At 48.9% G+C, this 16,527-nt stretch overlaps 1 protein-coding gene across 5 annotated transcripts; it reads right to left on the bottom strand.

Annotated features, from left to right (window-relative positions):
- Positions 1-625: 625 nt before the first annotated feature.
- On the bottom strand, positions 626-15,521 carry LOC133372599 (perilipin-3-like). 5 transcript variants are annotated; one of them, XM_061601449.1, is made up of 9 exons: positions 15,423-15,503; positions 15,021-15,155; positions 11,608-11,672; positions 10,924-11,119; positions 9,674-9,756; positions 8,599-9,106; positions 7,230-7,429; positions 4,240-4,371; positions 626-2,661 (listed from the first exon to the last, which is right to left on the bottom strand). In XM_061601449.1, the coding sequence occupies exons 2-9, from the start codon at positions 15,067-15,069 to the stop codon at positions 2,020-2,022; spliced, it is 1,875 nt and encodes a 624-aa protein (XP_061457433.1). In that variant the 5' UTR covers positions 15,070-15,155; positions 15,423-15,503; the 3' UTR covers positions 626-2,019. The 5 variants fall into 5 exon arrangements, with proteins under 5 accessions (XP_061457433.1, XP_061457431.1, XP_061457429.1 ...); XM_061601447.1 differs by lacking the exon at positions 15,021-15,155 and adding an exon at positions 12,882-12,957 and having other exon boundaries at positions 626-2,658; positions 15,423-15,471; XM_061601445.1 differs by lacking the exon at positions 15,021-15,155 and adding an exon at positions 12,882-12,957 and having other exon boundaries at positions 15,423-15,470.
- Between the last annotated feature and the right edge of the window lie 1,006 nt (positions 15,522-16,527).

Raw genomic sequence — 16,527 nt, 5'->3', positions numbered from 1 at the left:
GCTTTCCCCCCAATGAATCCTGGGAACTGTAGTTTGTGAAGGGTGCTGAGAGATGTTAAGAGAACACCCTATTTGCCTCAGAGCTACAGGTCCCTGGGAAGAGAGATTGATTGTTAAATCACAGGGACTTCTCAGTGATGGCTTCCCATTTATGGAATTCCCTCCCTGATGAGGTAGAGGTCTGTTTCCATCATCATTGATTTTAGGAGGAATTTGAAAACATTCCCGTTTACCCAGGCATCTAATGGCTAAAAGAGACTGTTCCATATGACCTGGAGATCACTGGATGAAAGAATGTTTTTACCTGTAACTGTGTTTTAGAATGTTGTTGACTGTAACTGTTTTTGGAACGCTTTTGTTGTTACTGTTGTTAAATTGTTTTGTTGATGTGTTTGCAGCCCTGGGCTCTTTCGGGAGGAAGGGTGGGATATAAATTCAAGAAAGTGTGAAAGTGAAATAAAGTGTGGGTCATTAGGCTAGCAGGTGTCTTTTCTGGTGGTTACATCCCATGGACTTGTTTGCAAGCTTCACCACCACCACCAGAAGCATGCGTGAGGAGCCCAGATTCTATATTAAGCAAAACAGGATTCTGCAGCCAGCATAAATTATGCAAAATGAAGGGAACTTGCATATACATTTATTTATTTATTTATTTTCCACAGGGATAGGAGAGAGACAAGAACCACACAGAACTCTTGAGTCCTTGCTGCATGAAGTAATGGCAATCCAGCTTAGCTACTCACTGAACTTTTCCCCAGAATCCCTAAATAACTCCTCCTCTCTCTGCCCCCTTCAAATCCCTTCTCAACGCCCTCTATTCCCAGGGAGCCTTTTTTTCAAGTTCAGCTTCATTCAGTCTTCCACAGTCATCTCCAGACTCAACTCGGCAACAGTGAGGACTAGGCACTTTGTTTTGAAGGGAGGATGGATTTGGAGGAGACCCCAAGTATTCAAATCCCTTGCCACAATGACTGGTGGGGGCATCCAGTTTTTGCAGTGTGCTTTGCGGAAAGGGAGTCAGTGGATGGAGCACCGTTGGGGAACATCTGTCAACCTCCAGCCATTACTGGGCACCAAGTCCCATGCGTTGTGCCCAGAATGGCCGGTGCTCAGAGGTGATGGGAGCTGTAGTCCAGCAACATCTAGAGAGCGCCGGCTTCTCTGACGCCAGCCAGTCCAGGTAAGAATATACCTCATGCAAGATGCAGCTTGCTCTAATTTAAGCAAATATTTCCCAAACTTCTGATAGCTGATGCATTTCCTTCCCCTACTGCCCAAATTTTTAAAAATTGAGACTTTTTCACCCTAAAAGCCTTCCACCTAGAAAGTGAAATGACCCACTCTGAGAGGAGAGTGCCCTTGGGTTTCCGCATCCAGAGCATCAACTCATGCAGGGGCACAGAGGGCAGCCTTCTCCCTGATCAGGAACTGGGGGATCCGTCTCTCTTCGTTCCTCTCTGGTTTTCATTTTTCTAGTCTTAAGTTCAGTCCTCCAAACATTCGCACCAGTTTGAGATTACTATTATTTGTAAAGCCCCTATGAAAATTCAGCCCAAATTCAGTGCGAATGTCCCCTAACGTGCACGTTTCCCCCTAACACACAAGCCATTTTCTCCGAATGCCATGCATTTTTGGACGACATTTTCACTCATATATACACTTTACTCGTACAGAAGCTTTTTCTTTTTTTTTTTGGTACGTTATTTCTCGGCTGGAGAAGCTGCAGCTCAAAGTTTGGGAAAGTGCGTTTTTTTGAGGTCGGCTGGGTTTGCGCCCTGTTTTGGGAAGAACAAAAGGAGGGAAATCCGCCTTTCAGTGCCAATTCAGTCGAATTTCTCTGCCATCCCTAAGTCTGGCTCTTTTTCCTCACAGCACACACAGGCTCTTTTGGGAGCGATGGGGAAAAGTGCAGTAAAGCAATTTAGGAATGCCTGAGAGAAGCTTTTGGTTTGGTTTGGGGGGCGAATGTTGGAAAGCGTCTGGGGAACCGCCAGCTCCAGTTGGAATAACTCCCGACTTTTATGGTTGCGTCTTGGGAGCTTCTGAAGTCTGATTCAAGGTGCTTTTGCTGGGCCTCTTCACTACCATGGCTCCCTCCTTCATTTCTTTCTTTGTCTTCTTTGGGATGCCAGCGGCCGGACCTTCCACTGCCGGGGCCTCGGTCACCTCTTTCCCCTTGCAGCCTTGCATCTCCTCTGCCTCCAGTTTCTTCCTTGTGGACTTGGGCACAGCCTTTGCCACTTTGGATCCTGCTGTCACCCTCTCCTGCTGTGCTGCGCCCGCATCCGGGGCTGCTGTTGCTGTCCCCTGGTTTTCTGTTTCCATCGTCATGGCCTCCATGGCGCCCAGTGAGGACCTGAAAGGCCCCACGATCCAATTCAGGGGGGAGTTTTGGATGACGTGGTCCACCAGGCCGTCGAGGGCTTCGCGGGCCTGGGCGATTTTGTCGCGGCTCTGCGCCAGGACGCCGGAGGACAAGTCGTGGAAGGACGTGGCCGAGGCGAAGGAAGCATGGAGCTGGCGGAGGTCGCCAATGGCTCGGTCCACCCTTTCGCGGAGGCTGGTGGGGAGGTCTTTGATGGTGGACACCAGCCGAGCATAGGCAGGCCCGAGGTCCTGAGTGATGGTGCGAAGCATAGCCAGTGTGCGCGACTCAGCCTGCTGAAACAAAACAAATCTGTCACTCCAAAACGTGTTCCCCAATGCCCCATCTATCCCACCAGCTTTTGAAGACGGAGCGGTGAGATGGCGAGCTCTGATGCCAGTGGGGCAGTGAATCCACTCCAGGTTTTCGTTGGAACTTCGAAGGAGGTGTTTAAGGTGCTGAAACCTAAATGGAAATGGACTGCCTTCAAGTCGTTCCCGACTTATGGTGCCCCTATGAATAGGTTTTTCATGGTAAGCAGTATTCAGAGGGGTTTTACCATTGCCTCCCTCTGAGGCTGAAAGGCAGTCACTGGCCCAAGGTCACCCAGGGAGCTTCCTGGCTGTGTGGGGATTCAAACCCTGGTCTCCCAAGTCATAGTCCAGCACCTTAACCACTACACCACACTGGCTAACCCCCCAAAACAGTTTCAGCACCTTGGACAGATCCTTGGAAGTTCACACTCATCCCTAGTGTGGATTCGCTGCCACGTTGACATTGGAGCCACCCGCAGCCACTGTACCCCAGCCGTTTCCTTGCTCTCTCCACTCGAGTCTCCTGTTTTAAAGCCTGTCATGTTGTCATGGGGTCGCTCTATTGCGCATGCTGATGGCAGAGGTGTAGGTTTTAATGTTGTGATAGGTTTTATTGTGCTGTATAACTACAGAGGTGTATCTTGTTGTGTGCCTTTGACTTTTATACTTAGGAACAGAGGAATCTGCCTTATAGTGAGTCAGACCCTTGGTCCATCTACCTCAGTGTTGTCTACCCTGACTGGCAGCAGTGGCCCTCTGGGGTTTCTGGCACGGGCGTCTCCCAGCCCTACCTGGAGATGCCACTGGGACTTTCTGGGTGCAAAGGGAGGCTCTGGCAATGAGCTACGCCCCTTCTCCCAAATATATTTGGGGATATAGGGAGCTGCTGTATATCACGTGAGACTCACTGGTCCATCCACCTCAGTGTTGTCTACACTGACTAGCAGCTGCTCTCCAGGGTTTCAGGCAGGGGACATGTTTTTTAATAATGTTTTTAACCCTTTTTTAAAGTTTGTTTTAAATGTTTTTAACACTGTTTTGTCTTAATGTATTTTAAGATCTGTTTGTATGATGTTTTAAAGTGTTTTTAGCGCTTTTGTTTGCTGCCCTGGGCTCCTGCTGGGAGGAAGGGCAGGATACAAATGAAATAATAAATGAATGCAGCCTTTGGGGACCGAAGCAAGGGCCTTCTGCATGCAAGCCATATGCTCTACCCCTTACAAACTGTTTAGAAGCCTATTTCGGTATCAAGCGGTGCCTTTGTGATTCCTTACAGCGGAGCATAATGGTGGAACAAAAAGGTTGTGCGCTTATTTCGAAGCCGTTGAGCCACCAGGTGATATCCAACAGAGGCTGCATATGCAGCATACATTTAAAGCACATGACTCCCCCCCGGAAAGAATCCTGGGGAAAGTAGTTTACCCCTCGCAGAGCTATGGTTCCCGGCACCCATAACCAACTGCAAAGAATCCAAAGGATTCTTTGGGGGGACGTTGTGCTCTTCAAATGGACAGGAGTGGCATTTCTGCGTCATTGCTCAACTACAGGGAGGGGAAGTACCTCTGGCTGTGGCATGTCTCCTTCCTCTTGTCTTTCTCCCGGCTGGCTCTGGAGCCACTCGAGTAAAAGCTGGTTGAGCTTTTCCTGAGCCTCTTGGACACGTTTCCCAACTCCTCGTTTCAGGTGCTCCACCTACCAAGACAGAAGATAAGAGCGTGTGGCGGGAGAAGGGATGGACAAATCGTTCTCTTTTGGTTCCCCAAGTGTTCCGTTTGCCCAGTCTTAACTCATTTGCAATGTGGAGTTGGAGGAGAGCTTTGCGCAGACCATGGACCGCGAAAAAGACAAAGAATTGGGTGTTAGAACAAATTAAACCAGAACTAGAAGCTAAAATGATGAAACTGAGGTTATCTTACTTTGGACACATCATGAGAAGACATGATTCACTAGAAAAGATGATAATGCTGGGAAAAACAGAAGGGAGTAGAAAAAGAGGAAGGCCAAACAAGAGATGGATTGATTCCATAAAGGAAGCCACAGATCTGAACTTACAAGATCTGAACTTACAAGATCTGAACAGGGTGGCTTATAACAGATGCTATTGGAGGTGGCCGATTCATAGGGTCACCATAAGTCGCAATCGACTTGAAGGCACATAACAACAAATTGCTTCCAAATGTGCGAACTGAATTCAATTTCTCTGCCATCCCTAGTGGTGGGGTGAGAGTCTCTGCAACAAAACACATTGGCTGTGAGAAGCAGATTCTGTTAGGGATGGGTGAATCTCTCTGTTTTGGTCTCTCATTTTCCCAGTCTTAAGTTTGATGCTCCGCATTTCTACATCACTATGTCCATTCTGTTCTTAAGCCTGGATGAAAATTACTCGGCATTGTAATGCAAATTTCTTAGGCATGTATACTTTTTTGCCCAATATGCATATTTGGGCAAAGCAATTTCCCCTAAAGTAATACGTTCCTGTATGTTATTGCCACAAAGATATGCATTGTTATGCACCCTTTGCCTTAGTGTATGTATTTTTGCACAAATTAATTGATTGGAGGGCTGCACTGCAAAATTCATAGAAGTGCACATTGTGAAAGTTGGCTGTGCATTGATTTGAAAAGCACAAGTTAGGTAGATTTGCTTTTAGGTGCAAACTGAATTAAGTTTCTTCACCATCCCTAGATTCTGGACCAGATGGGCCGTTGCTCTCATCTGGCAGGGCTCTGCTCCTAGAGGCAGTGTGGCGTAGTCGTTAGAGTGTTGGACTAGGACCTGGGAGACCAGGGTTCAAATCCCCAGTTGGCCATGAGGCTTGCTGGGGGACCTTGCGGGCCAGTCACACTCTCTTAAGTCTAAGCTACCTCACAGGGCCATTGTGAGGATAAAATTGGGAGGGGGAGGGGGATATAAATGTAATAATAAAATATAACAAATATTATGGACTGGATGAGAGCTAACAAACTGAGACTCAATCCTGGCAAGACTGAGATGCTGTTGGTGGAAGATTTCTCTGACCAGATGGTGGATATTCACCCTGTTCTGGACGGGGTTACACTCCCCCTGAAGGAGCGGGTTCGTAGTCTGGGAGTATTTTTAGATCCTTCCCTGTCACTCGAGGCTCAAGTAGCCTCAGTGGCACGGAATGCGTTCTACCAACTTCGGTTGGTAGCCCAGCTACGTCCCTATCTGGACAGGGAAGACCTCACCTCAGTTGTCCATGCTCTGGTAACCTCTCGATTGGATTACTGCAATGCGCTCTACGTAGGGCTGCCTTTAAAGACGGTTCGGAAGCTACAGCTTGTGCAGAATGCGGCGGCCAGACTGATAACAAGGACCAGGCGGTCTGAACATATAACACCTGTTCTGGCCCGCCTGCACTGGCTACCTATATGCTTCCGGGTTAGATTTAAAGTGCTGGTCTTAACCTATAAAGCCTTATACGGCGCGGGACCACAATACCTGCTGGAACGCCTCTCCTGATATGAACCTGCCCGTACACTACGTTCAACATCAAAGGCCCTCCTCCGAGTTCCGACTCATGGGGAAGCTCGGAGGATGGTAACAAGAACTAGGGCCTTTTCAGTGGTGGCCCCCGAACTGTGGAACAGTCTCCCCGATGAGGTGCGCTTGGCGCCGACGTTGCTATCCTTTCGGCGCCAAGTCAAAACCTTCCTCTTTGCTCAGGCATTTTAGTCTTTTAAATATGTTTTAATTGATTTAATTTTTTTGGATTGATTATAAATTTGATTTTAGATTTGTTATATACATGTTCTTTGTACTGAATTTATAGGATTTTATTGTGTATATTTATATTTCTCTGTTGTACACCGCCCAGAGAGCTATGCTAGTCGGGCGGTATAGAAATTCAACAAATAAAATAAATAAATAAATTACAGAGCCAGTCAGGTGTAATGGTTAGAGGGCTGGACTGGAACCTGGGAGACCAGGGTTCAAATCCTCATTCAGTCATGAAAAGCCACATCCATACCAGACATTTATTCCAGTTTAAACAGTCATGGCTTCTTCCCCCAAAGAATCCTGGGAAGTGTTGTTTTTGAAGGGTGCTGGGAGTTGTTCAGAGACTGATATTCCCCTCACAGAGCTCCAATTCCCAGAATCCTCTGGGAAGAGGAGCTGACTGTTAAACCCCTCCGGCCACAGGAGCTCTGTCAGGGGAATAGGAGTCTCCTAATAACACTCAGCACCCTTCAAAAACTAAACTTCCCAGGATTCTTTGGGGGTGGTGGTGCCAAGACTGTTGAAAGTGGAATAAATGTCTGGTGCGGATGCGTCCTCATTGGGTGACCTTGGGAGCCAGTCATTGCCTCTCAGCTCTAACCTGCCTTGCAGGGTTGTTGTGAGGATAAAATGTGGAGGAGAGAGAACCAGCTCTGTACGCCACCTGGAGCTCCTTGGAGGAGAAGGCGGGATTTCAACGCAATAAATAAATAAATATTCTTTCTGACGTGCCTGAAACAGAAGCAGGGTGGGTGCAAAGAGAAGAGGAGGGGGGATAGGGCGAGCGGTCCGGAAGACGCCAGACTCACCAGGCTGATCACTAACTGGAGCTGGGAAAGGGTGTTCTGCGTGTTCTCCTGAAGGAGGTGAAGCCTGTCCAGGGAATGCAGGTAAGCGCGATGGCGGACTTTGCTGGAGAGGGACCCCAGGCGAACAAAGTAGCTCTGCTGCTGCTGCTGCTGCTCCAGGGACGCTAGGCCAAAGCCTTGGGTTTCCGTGGCCAGCTTGACTGTAACAAATGTTAACACTGACCAACAAACATGCATGGGAAAGCTGGGCAGAGTTGGAATGTTTGGAGTGCCCTCAGGCCTAGGGGTCTGGAGGGGGGGTTAGACTCCGTTACTTTTTGGGGAGCAGGGTCCCTTTGTACGAGCCAATCAGCATGAAAGGGGAGTGTGTTAGCCACTGAGAAGAGTCTTCTAACCTGCTTCATTGCCTTTTCCTGCTGATTGGAGCCCATCGGAGTGAAAGGAAGTGAGTTAGCCACAGAGAAGACTAGTTAACCCTCTCCCAGAGCTTGGAAAAGTTACTTTTTTAAACTACAACTCCCATCAGACCCAGCCAGCATGGCCACTGGATTGGGCTGATGGGAGTTGTAGTTCAAAAAAGTAACTTTCCCAAGCTCTGCCCTCTCCCCTCTCATGCTGATTGGCTCCTAGGGACCTCTGTTGTTGTGAGAGAAGGCATTAAAAAGGATTTTGTTCCCAACCTGGCAGCGAAAGAAAGAAAAGGGAGGAGGGCTCTGGCTGTGACTACCATGAAGGGACCCTGCCCCATCTGAATTTGCCACTAAGCTACTGCTCAGGCCTGCTACAATACCACCCCTCTCTGCGCTGCAGAAGGATTGTCTCTTGGGGAACTGAGTCGGCTGTTTGCATATATAGAAAGTAAATCTTAAGAAATTGACAGCCAGTACCACGCAGCAGATGTGTGGGAACCTGTGGCCCTCCAGAGGTCGCCGAACTACAGCTCCCATCCTCCACCCTGGCCATTGGGTCATGCTTCCTGGGGCTGATGGGAGTTGTAGTTGAGCAACATACATGCATAGGAAGGTGAGTCAGACCATTGGTCCAGCTGGCTCAGTATTGCCTACACAGACTGGCAGCGGCTCTCCAGACTTTCAGGCAGGGGATCCCTCCCAGCCCTACTTGGAGAGGCCATTGGGGATTGAACCTGGGACCTTCTTCATGCAAAGCAGGTGCTCTGCCACTGAGCTATGGCCCTTTGCAAGGTTGTTGACCAGGTGTGGGGAACCTTTGGCCTTCCATATGTTGCTGAACCTCATTGTTCTTGGCTCCTGAACACATCTGCTGGGGCAGATGGGAGTTGTAGTTCAACAAACATCTGGAGATCCTAGGTTCCTCACGCCTGCCACATAGCATCAAAGTCCACCCTTACCCAGCTCTTCGTTGGTCATGGGGAGGTAGTGGTCCACCATCTCCTCCGTCTTGCCCAACATGGCGTCAACTCCGCTGGCCAGTGCCTGCCTTAAGAAACTGGTCATCTCAACACCTTCCTGGACAGCTCCACAGCTTCTTACTTGACCGGTCATGAGATCCTTTGTCCCCTGGGCAGCTTGGAGGGCAGTGTTGACCGTGGAGGACACCACTGACTTGGTCAAGTCAACACTCTCCTGAGCCGTCTCTTTGCTCAAGTTCACGATGTCGGCCACCCGATGGGACACGAGGTCCCTGGCCTCGTGTGCGGCGTTCACCGCGGTGTTGAACGTGGAGTTCATCACCGATTTGGTCAAGTTGACGCTGTCCTGGACGATGTCCTTGGTGAGGTCTACAGCTTCGGTCACCCTGTGGGACACCAGTTGCTTGGCCCCGGAGGCAGCACTCACGGCTGTGCTGACCGTGGAAGAAATGACTGATTTGGTTACACAGGCACCGTCTTCGATCACCTGGGAGAAGGGATGAAATTTGCTATTTCTTTTTTTTTTAATCCTCATGAAAATTCTTCAGCATTTTGGGGTGAATTTCTCCGAATAAACACATTTTTGCATGCAGTTTTAACCTAATATAAAATGGATTTCCAAAGCAGTTTTCCCTAACAGAAAGCATTTGGGGTGTGTTGGTTTCACCAATGTCTTCATTTTTATGCACGCTCTCCCCTCATCTATGCATTTTTGCATACGTTACTTGGCCAGAAAACTCCACTGCAAAATTCAGATAAGTGCAAATTGCAAAGGATGGCGCTCTCCATCTAGCCCTAATACTCTCCCTAGGCCACACCCCCTCACTAGCCCTGCTTTGCACACTCCTTGCGTGTTTCTGCCTGGCTGGAAATGCATCCTTGGACTCTGATCATGCCTGGACAGAGACAGATGCATGTGCGTAGAAACCAGCATGTGGCCAGAGCAAAGGGTGTCAGAGAGAGAGAGAGAGAGAGAGAGGTGGCTCCGCCCAGTTTTGGTTCTGGCCCCACCCACTGCTGGCTCCAGCTCCGCCCACCGCCAAGACACTGCTACCTGATAGGCTGGCTGATGAAGGCAAAGGAGATTCTCCTCCAGTCTGTCGAGCCCTTTGCAAGCGTATTTATTCACGGCAGCTACTAGGCAGAGAAGTAAACAAGCCAGGTCAGTCTCGCACAAACCGCTTAAAAGAACAATGCCACAAAAGTATTTATTATCATTTATTTTCGAGTCCTTTAAAAACAAACATTTCCAAAGCAGGCCACGGACGGAAAATGAAACGAAAGCCAATATTAAAAGAAAACACTATCCAACAGTTTAAAACTACATCGATGTAAAACAGCTATGAGATGGCGCAACCCCCCCCCAAAAAAATACTATAAAAAGTCATGTGGACAGGTCACCACCACTAAGAAAGCGCTGTCCCTGGAACCTAAAAGCCTGAAGACTGGCTCTGATCTAGAGTGCGAGAACTAGACTATGCATATTTGGCTGGAGAATCTCTTTCAAAATACTGGATGAAGAGACAGACTTTATTATTCTGTTTTGCTTGCAAAATAAAAACAAATGCTAAGTCCATTGCAGCTAAAGGCCCCTTGCATGACAAAGGCAGTCGCTCTAGAACAGCCCAGGCTGGACAAAGGTTGTCTTTATTCACTTGCAAAGGAGCGGAGGGTGTGCAAAGAGGTCTCCTTTAATCCAATTGCTTATGTTTTGCAAGGGTGTTTCAAGGAGCCTGCGGAGGAGCTGATGTGCCTTTTACTCAGAAGCAAAAGTGGAAGGTCTGGATACAAGGCATGCCTGTTGGCAAACATTTTATCTGCATCATGAGGATTAGAAACTTGGGCAACCTTTGGCATGAAAGCAGACTGACTCCGCCTAAAACATTTGGGCACTGGTGCCCTATGACAAGCCGAATCACAGAGGGAGCACCTGTCCTGTCCTTGAGCATTTCAGAAAGGGTTCTCTCTCACACACGCATCCCACCCCCTTCCATCAGCGGGAGAGATGGAAAGCAGGACTCACCCCATCAACTTTGCCGAAAGTCCAGCTCCATCAGGCACCTCCTACCCCTGAACTGTTACTGTGCCGGCTGGTCATTATAAGAACGACTGTTGAAGAGCTGGTGCCTGAGTTTGCTTTTTTCCTCTTCCCTTTCTGGCCTTCTTCCCTTGCATGTCGTGTCTTTAAATTGTTTTACTTCTATTGATCGTATGTAAGCCTTTTGAATTGTATGGGAGCCTTTTTGGCTGAAGAGCAAGAGGTACAAATACTCATAACCATCCAGCAGTATTTTTGGTACTCACTTTGGGGCTCAAGATGGGGGAGGAGGGGCTGGACACTCCCAGCCACGCCCCCGGCGGCCATGGCAGCCACCAACTCCACCACGCTGCAAGCAGAATTGATGCATGGATAAGTGTCCTTGGCATAGTTGTACATAGAGGAGCAAATGTTGTAGGTGGAGACGATCAAGGGGAGGCTGCCAAGCCTGGTCACGGCATTCTGGAAAAAGAATGGAGAAGCTTCAGAGTGTTGAGCTCAGGCACAGCCCAACCCAGGAGGAGCCCCCTGCCTCGCTAACTTGGTGCCCTCCAGCTGTTATCAGCCCCAGGCTGGGCAGCACGGGCAGTGGTCAGGGGTGACGGGAGTCCTGAGTCCACCAACATCCACAGGACTAGAGGTTCCCGATTCCTGGGGTAAACCCTTCTGACTCTCACCACCCCACCCTGACTCACCTCCTTTCACTCTGATTGGCTCCAGTCAGCAGGAAAGGGCAATGAAGCGTGTTAGAAGACTCTTCTCAGTGGCTAACACATTCCCCTTTCATGCTGATTGGCTTGTAGGATGCTGGAGACTTAGGGACCCTGCTGGGACCTTGCTCCCAAATAAGTAAGGGGCGTGAGACCCTCTGAGAGCCAGGACGACTACACCTCTGTTCGGAGCCATATATGTACCGCGTGATCACTCACAGTGCATAGATCTTCACCTACCTCGGCCTTTGGCGCCTCTGGGCCGTCTCCTTTGAGGTCAGTGGCCATGGCAAAGTCCGACGCAACTGCAGAGGAAGCAGAGCAGGAACAGGTTATCAGCCACTCTTTGTGCGGCTGTTATTGCTTTTAACATGGACCGCTTCGTGGTTTTCTTGCCGGTCGTAGGCGCCGTCATGCACTGTGCTAGGCGCTGTATGCTTTCTGGATGGTCTTTTTCTCGCTGCTTTTCTGCCGTGCCTTGTATTTTATTGCATCGCCGTTTGAATTCTGATTCAAATTCTAACATGCAACATCCCAAAAATAATACACAGGAAATAAAAGAAACAAGAACAAAAGGCGACTAAAGATCAGTATGAATATTTGATGTGGACGGTGCTGGATTTAGCAACAAGCCAAGTCAGCCGTGGCTTAGGGCCTCAACATGGAGAGGTGCCTCTAAGTATGTTGGAGATATTTTATTACCACTGAAATTGCGTTGGCTTAAATATCCTTTCAGATAAACGCCACCACCCAAATTCTCAACCCTGGCCTCCTCTTCCCAGTCCACATCCAGTCCCATCCATGTCCCTTCCAGGGCTGCTTGCACCATCCATGCGTTGCACAACCTCACCTCACGCCTCAGGAGGAGGTCACGGGAGCTAGCCTACCAACACACTCTCAAGTCCCATTCCACACCAGGCATCGTTTCCGCTAATCCCCTCTTCGCCACTTTCCCTACTACTCCCCCCCCCACACTTTATTTTTCATGGTATGTTGTCATGTGCCTTCAAGTCAATTACGACTTATGGCAACCCTATGCATCTTTTCTGGATATATATTCATAGGGTTTTCGTGGTAAGAGGTACTCAGGGGTGGTTCACCATTGCCTTCCTCTAAGCCGACGGCACCCGGTTTTCCCAGGCAGTCTCCCATCCACGTACGAACCTCACGCTGCTTAGCTGACAAGATCAGACGAGATCAGGCGCATTCGGAGCAGTATGGCTGTTGGCTTTTTATGGTATGGGGCCTCTGAATCTTGACATGGCTTAGGGCCTCAGCGTGTCTTAATCCGGCCCTGGATGCAGCCATGCCGCGAGCCACCTGAATGAAGCTCACGGACCACTGATGGTCCATGGATCACAGTTTGGGAACCCATGTTTTAGAGGAAGGCGTGTGCCAGCTGCAGCAACACCCACACTGCAACATTGCGTTGCAGATCCCTCTTGTGATGGCTAATAGCCGTTTGACACCTCTCTCTCTCTCTCTGGCTAATTCCATTTTGAAAGCCATCTGACCCGGAGGCCGGCACAGGTATCCCAAGATTTTATCCTCCAGGTCGAAACCTCCGTTGCCCTGTAGCATCCTGGAAACCTGCAAGGGGGAGAGGTGGGGTGATTAAGAGGATTATGAACCTCCATTGCAACACTTAAGGGATGTGTCATGGACTAAACGCGCACACAGAGGCGAATGCAGCCTGGTTGGCAACGTGTCTGTGCTCCACGTAAGTCACAAGGTCACACAATGCACCTTTTTATTTTGATTGTGAGAAACAAAGGGAGGGCTGCTAGCTCAGTGGAAGAGCGCTCCCTTGGCATGCAAAAGGATTCCGGTTCAAGCCCTGGCGTCTCCAGGTTCAACCCAAGCATCTCTTTAATATCCCAGGCACTCCATTCCATGGCGCCGCCTTCCCTGTTTTCCGTTCCTGTGCAAGCGTGCACACAACCGTCAGTCAGCTTTCTGTGGCCGTTCACTCCTTGTTATGGATGGAAGGTTCTGCTAGTTTCACTTCTCTATTTTTCAGATTATACTGTCACTTCAGCACCTCAGTATGGATTTTTTCCCTGATAAACACATTGTTTTTGTAGGGCGTTCTGACTAACGTACGCATTTTTTTGCAAACAGTTTATCCCCAATGTAATGCATTTCGGTATGTTGCGTTCACTCAGAGCTTGGAAAAGTTACTTTTCTGAACTACAACTCCCATCAGCCCCAGCCAGCATGGCTATTGGATTGGGCTGATGGGAGTTGTAGTTCAAAAGAGTAACTTTTCCAAGCTCTGCGTTCACTCGTATGTCCATTTCTATGCATCACTTTCCCCTAACAGATGTGTTTTTGTAAACATTCTACGCGTGGAGAACTGCACTGCCAAATTCAGGAAAGGGTGGATGTCGAAGGATGGCTGCGTTTCGTATTGTTTCAGCAAGTGCGAATTTGATAGATTTGGCTTTGAACGAGAACTGAACTGAATGGCTTTCCCATTCGCTGTCTCAGTGGGCTGTTTTGGGGATTGGCCCGCCAAGGTGGTGGTATTTATTATTATCATTGTTATTATTATTGGCCCACCAAGGTGGTATAACAAGAACAGCAACAACGATAACAAATGTCCCATTCTTCCTCCCAGATGGAGATTTTTTGTATCTACAGGGGCATCTGAGAAGATTGTCCAGAAGGATGTGCACCCCACAGGCTGAAATAAAGTTTCCTCTGCTAGGGGTTCCAGCAATTCATCAGGTCTCACATTCAGGAGGGCAGCTGGAAAGAGTTCAAGACTGGCCAGCAGGCTAGTAAACAACCAGTATTGATGGACGTCCCTCCCTACAAACCCGTTGTTTGTTGGACCTCAAGCCAGAACCCACCCACCTCTCGAGAGATCAAGGTAACCTGCGGCTCATTTTTCCTGTGGTTGCTGGTGGCCTATAAACAGCATGTGCCTTGTCCACGTCCCTCCTGCGACGGAACGGTAATTGTACCTTCTGATGGAGTGAGTCGGCTTAAAAGATCGGCTTGTCACCCACATATCTTTTGGGGGTTAATTACTTGTGCCAGGTCTTTGTCCCAGGATGTGCATTCCAGAGTCATTCCCTGTACAGGATATTTCTCCCCTGCCTTCCCCATCCTTGAGGATCCAAAATGGAAGAACAGCAAAGCGCTTCAAACATGACCAAAGAGCAGTGCTAGGGTTGGAGCCCAGAGCCCAGGCTCAATCCCCGGGATCTCATCAGAACATAAGAAGAGCCAGCTGGATGAGGCCAGCGGCCCATCTAATCCAGCGCCCGGTTCTGACAGTGGCTGACCAGGGGGGCCCCAGTGGGAAGCCCCAAACAAGGGCCTGACCTGAGCGCGAAAGCAGCTCCCCTCGCTTGCGATTCCCAGCCACTGGCATTCAGTGGCGATGCTCCATCTTTATGGTTGGAGTCAGGACGCTTCTGAATACCGGCTGCTGGAAACCGCAGGAGGGGAGGGTACTCTTGCACTCAGGTCCTGCTTGCAGGCTTCCTTTTGGGGCATCTCACTGGCCGCTGTGAGAACAGGATGCTGGACTAGGTGGTCCAACAGCGAGGCTCTTCTTGTGTTCAGAGGTATACTGTCTCCGACAGTGAAGGCACAAGACAGGGATCAGCATTAGTAGCCCCTGACAGCCTTTTCCACCTTACCTGGCCCAAGAGGATGGCTAGCACTGTCTCCTGCAGCTGTGAGTTCCATAGTTTAACTCTGTGCTGTGTGCAAAGGACTTCCTTTTGTCTGCCCTGAATCTCCCAACATTCAGCGTCACTGGATGCCCACGAGTTCTAGAGTTGTGCGAGAGGGAGGGAAATATTTTCTCTCTCCACTCTCTCCACGCCGTGCATAGTTTCATGTACTTCCATGTCGCCTCTTTTCTCTAAACTAAAAAGCCCTGAAAGCGGCAACCTTTCCTCGCAGCGGAGTGGCTCCCGTCACCCTTGATCGTTCGGGGTTGCCCTTTCTCACAACCTTTTCCAGCTCTACAAATCTCCTTTTTCGAGGTGAGGCGACAAGCTCCTGCCCAACCTCGGCGCCACCTGCATCCGACTTACCTGTGCTTTGCTTCTCCTTGCAATCTGGCTCCGGCGGAGTACTGTGCAAACTTGACTCGCTTACACCTGCTCATATAGGTAATTGCTAGGAAACATGTGATGGGTGGAAAGAAGCTGAGCCAAGGTGTGCTCTTTCCCAAGGCTGCCCAACGGCAGCAACGCAGCAGGGAGGTGGAGGGTTGCGAAATCCAAAAGAATGGCAACACGGGCGTTGCAAACACCCTGCAGTTTTTATTATCTGGATTCTGAAACTCAGAGGGGACAGATCGCACACGTCGCCAGTAGGGGGAGTCAAAATACCCCAAAGCAGGATAGACAAACTGGGGGAACTAGTGTGTGTGTGAGAATGGAAGGTTTGATCTGAGGCAGGGGGGACGCTAGTGATCAACCCCACAAGAGCCTTGTTTTCAGGGCTGAGAATATGGGCTTTTTAATTTATTTATTATTTAATTTATATCCCTCCCTTCCTCTCAGCAGGAGCCCAGGGTGACAAACTAAAGCACTAAAAAGCACTTTAAAACATCGTAAAAAAGAGACTTTAAAATGCATCAAAACAAAACATCTGTACAAACTTTTTTTAAAAAAAGCACTGAAGACATCTTAAAAGAGAAAAAAAGGTTAAAACATTTTGGCGTTGTTTTTTTTAAAGGGTTTACAAACATATTAAAGAGCAATTCTGACACAGACGCAGACTGGGGCCACATTCAGACCCTACATTTATTCCACTTTGAACAGTCATGGCTTCCCCCAAAGAATCCTGGGAAGTGTGGTTTGTGAAGGGCACTGAGAGTTGTTAGGAGACGCCCTAGGCCCCTCACAGAGCTATAGCTTTCAGAGTTCTCTGGGAAGAGGGACTGACTGTTAAACCACTTGCGGAATTGTAGCTCTGTGAGAATAGAATAGAAGCCTCCTAACAACTCTCAGCATCCTTCACAAATTACACTTCCCAGGATTCTTTGGGGATAGACATGACTGTTTAAAGTGGAATAAATGTAGGGTCTGAATGTGGCGTGGCTATATTATCATAATGAGCATAATCACAATTAATAGCTACATCACACTCGCTGAGTGTGTGCATGAAGATAGGTGCCAGCTTTTGGCAACA

This window comes from Rhineura floridana, chromosome 18 (genome assembly GCF_030035675.1).
Source record: "Rhineura floridana isolate rRhiFlo1 chromosome 18, rRhiFlo1.hap2, whole genome shotgun sequence".
In the NCBI taxonomy this organism is placed as follows: Eukaryota; Metazoa; Chordata; class Lepidosauria; order Squamata; family Rhineuridae; genus Rhineura; species Rhineura floridana.
This window is presented reverse-complemented; position numbering and strand designations above follow the sequence as displayed.

Coding starts and splice junctions, on each gene's coding strand:
- LOC133372599 (XM_061601445.1), bottom strand. CDS start 12,948: ATGCTACAGGGCAACGGAGGTTTCGACCTGGAGGATAAAATCTTGGGA. Junction 9,757..10,923: donor CCCCCATCTTGAGCCCCAAA/GTGAGTACCAAA, acceptor TTCTCTGCCTAG/TAGCTGCCGTGAATAAATAC. Junction 4,372..7,229: donor TCCAGTTAGTGATCAGCCTG/GTGAGTCTGGCG, acceptor CTGTCTTGGTAG/GTGGAGCACCTGAAACGAGG.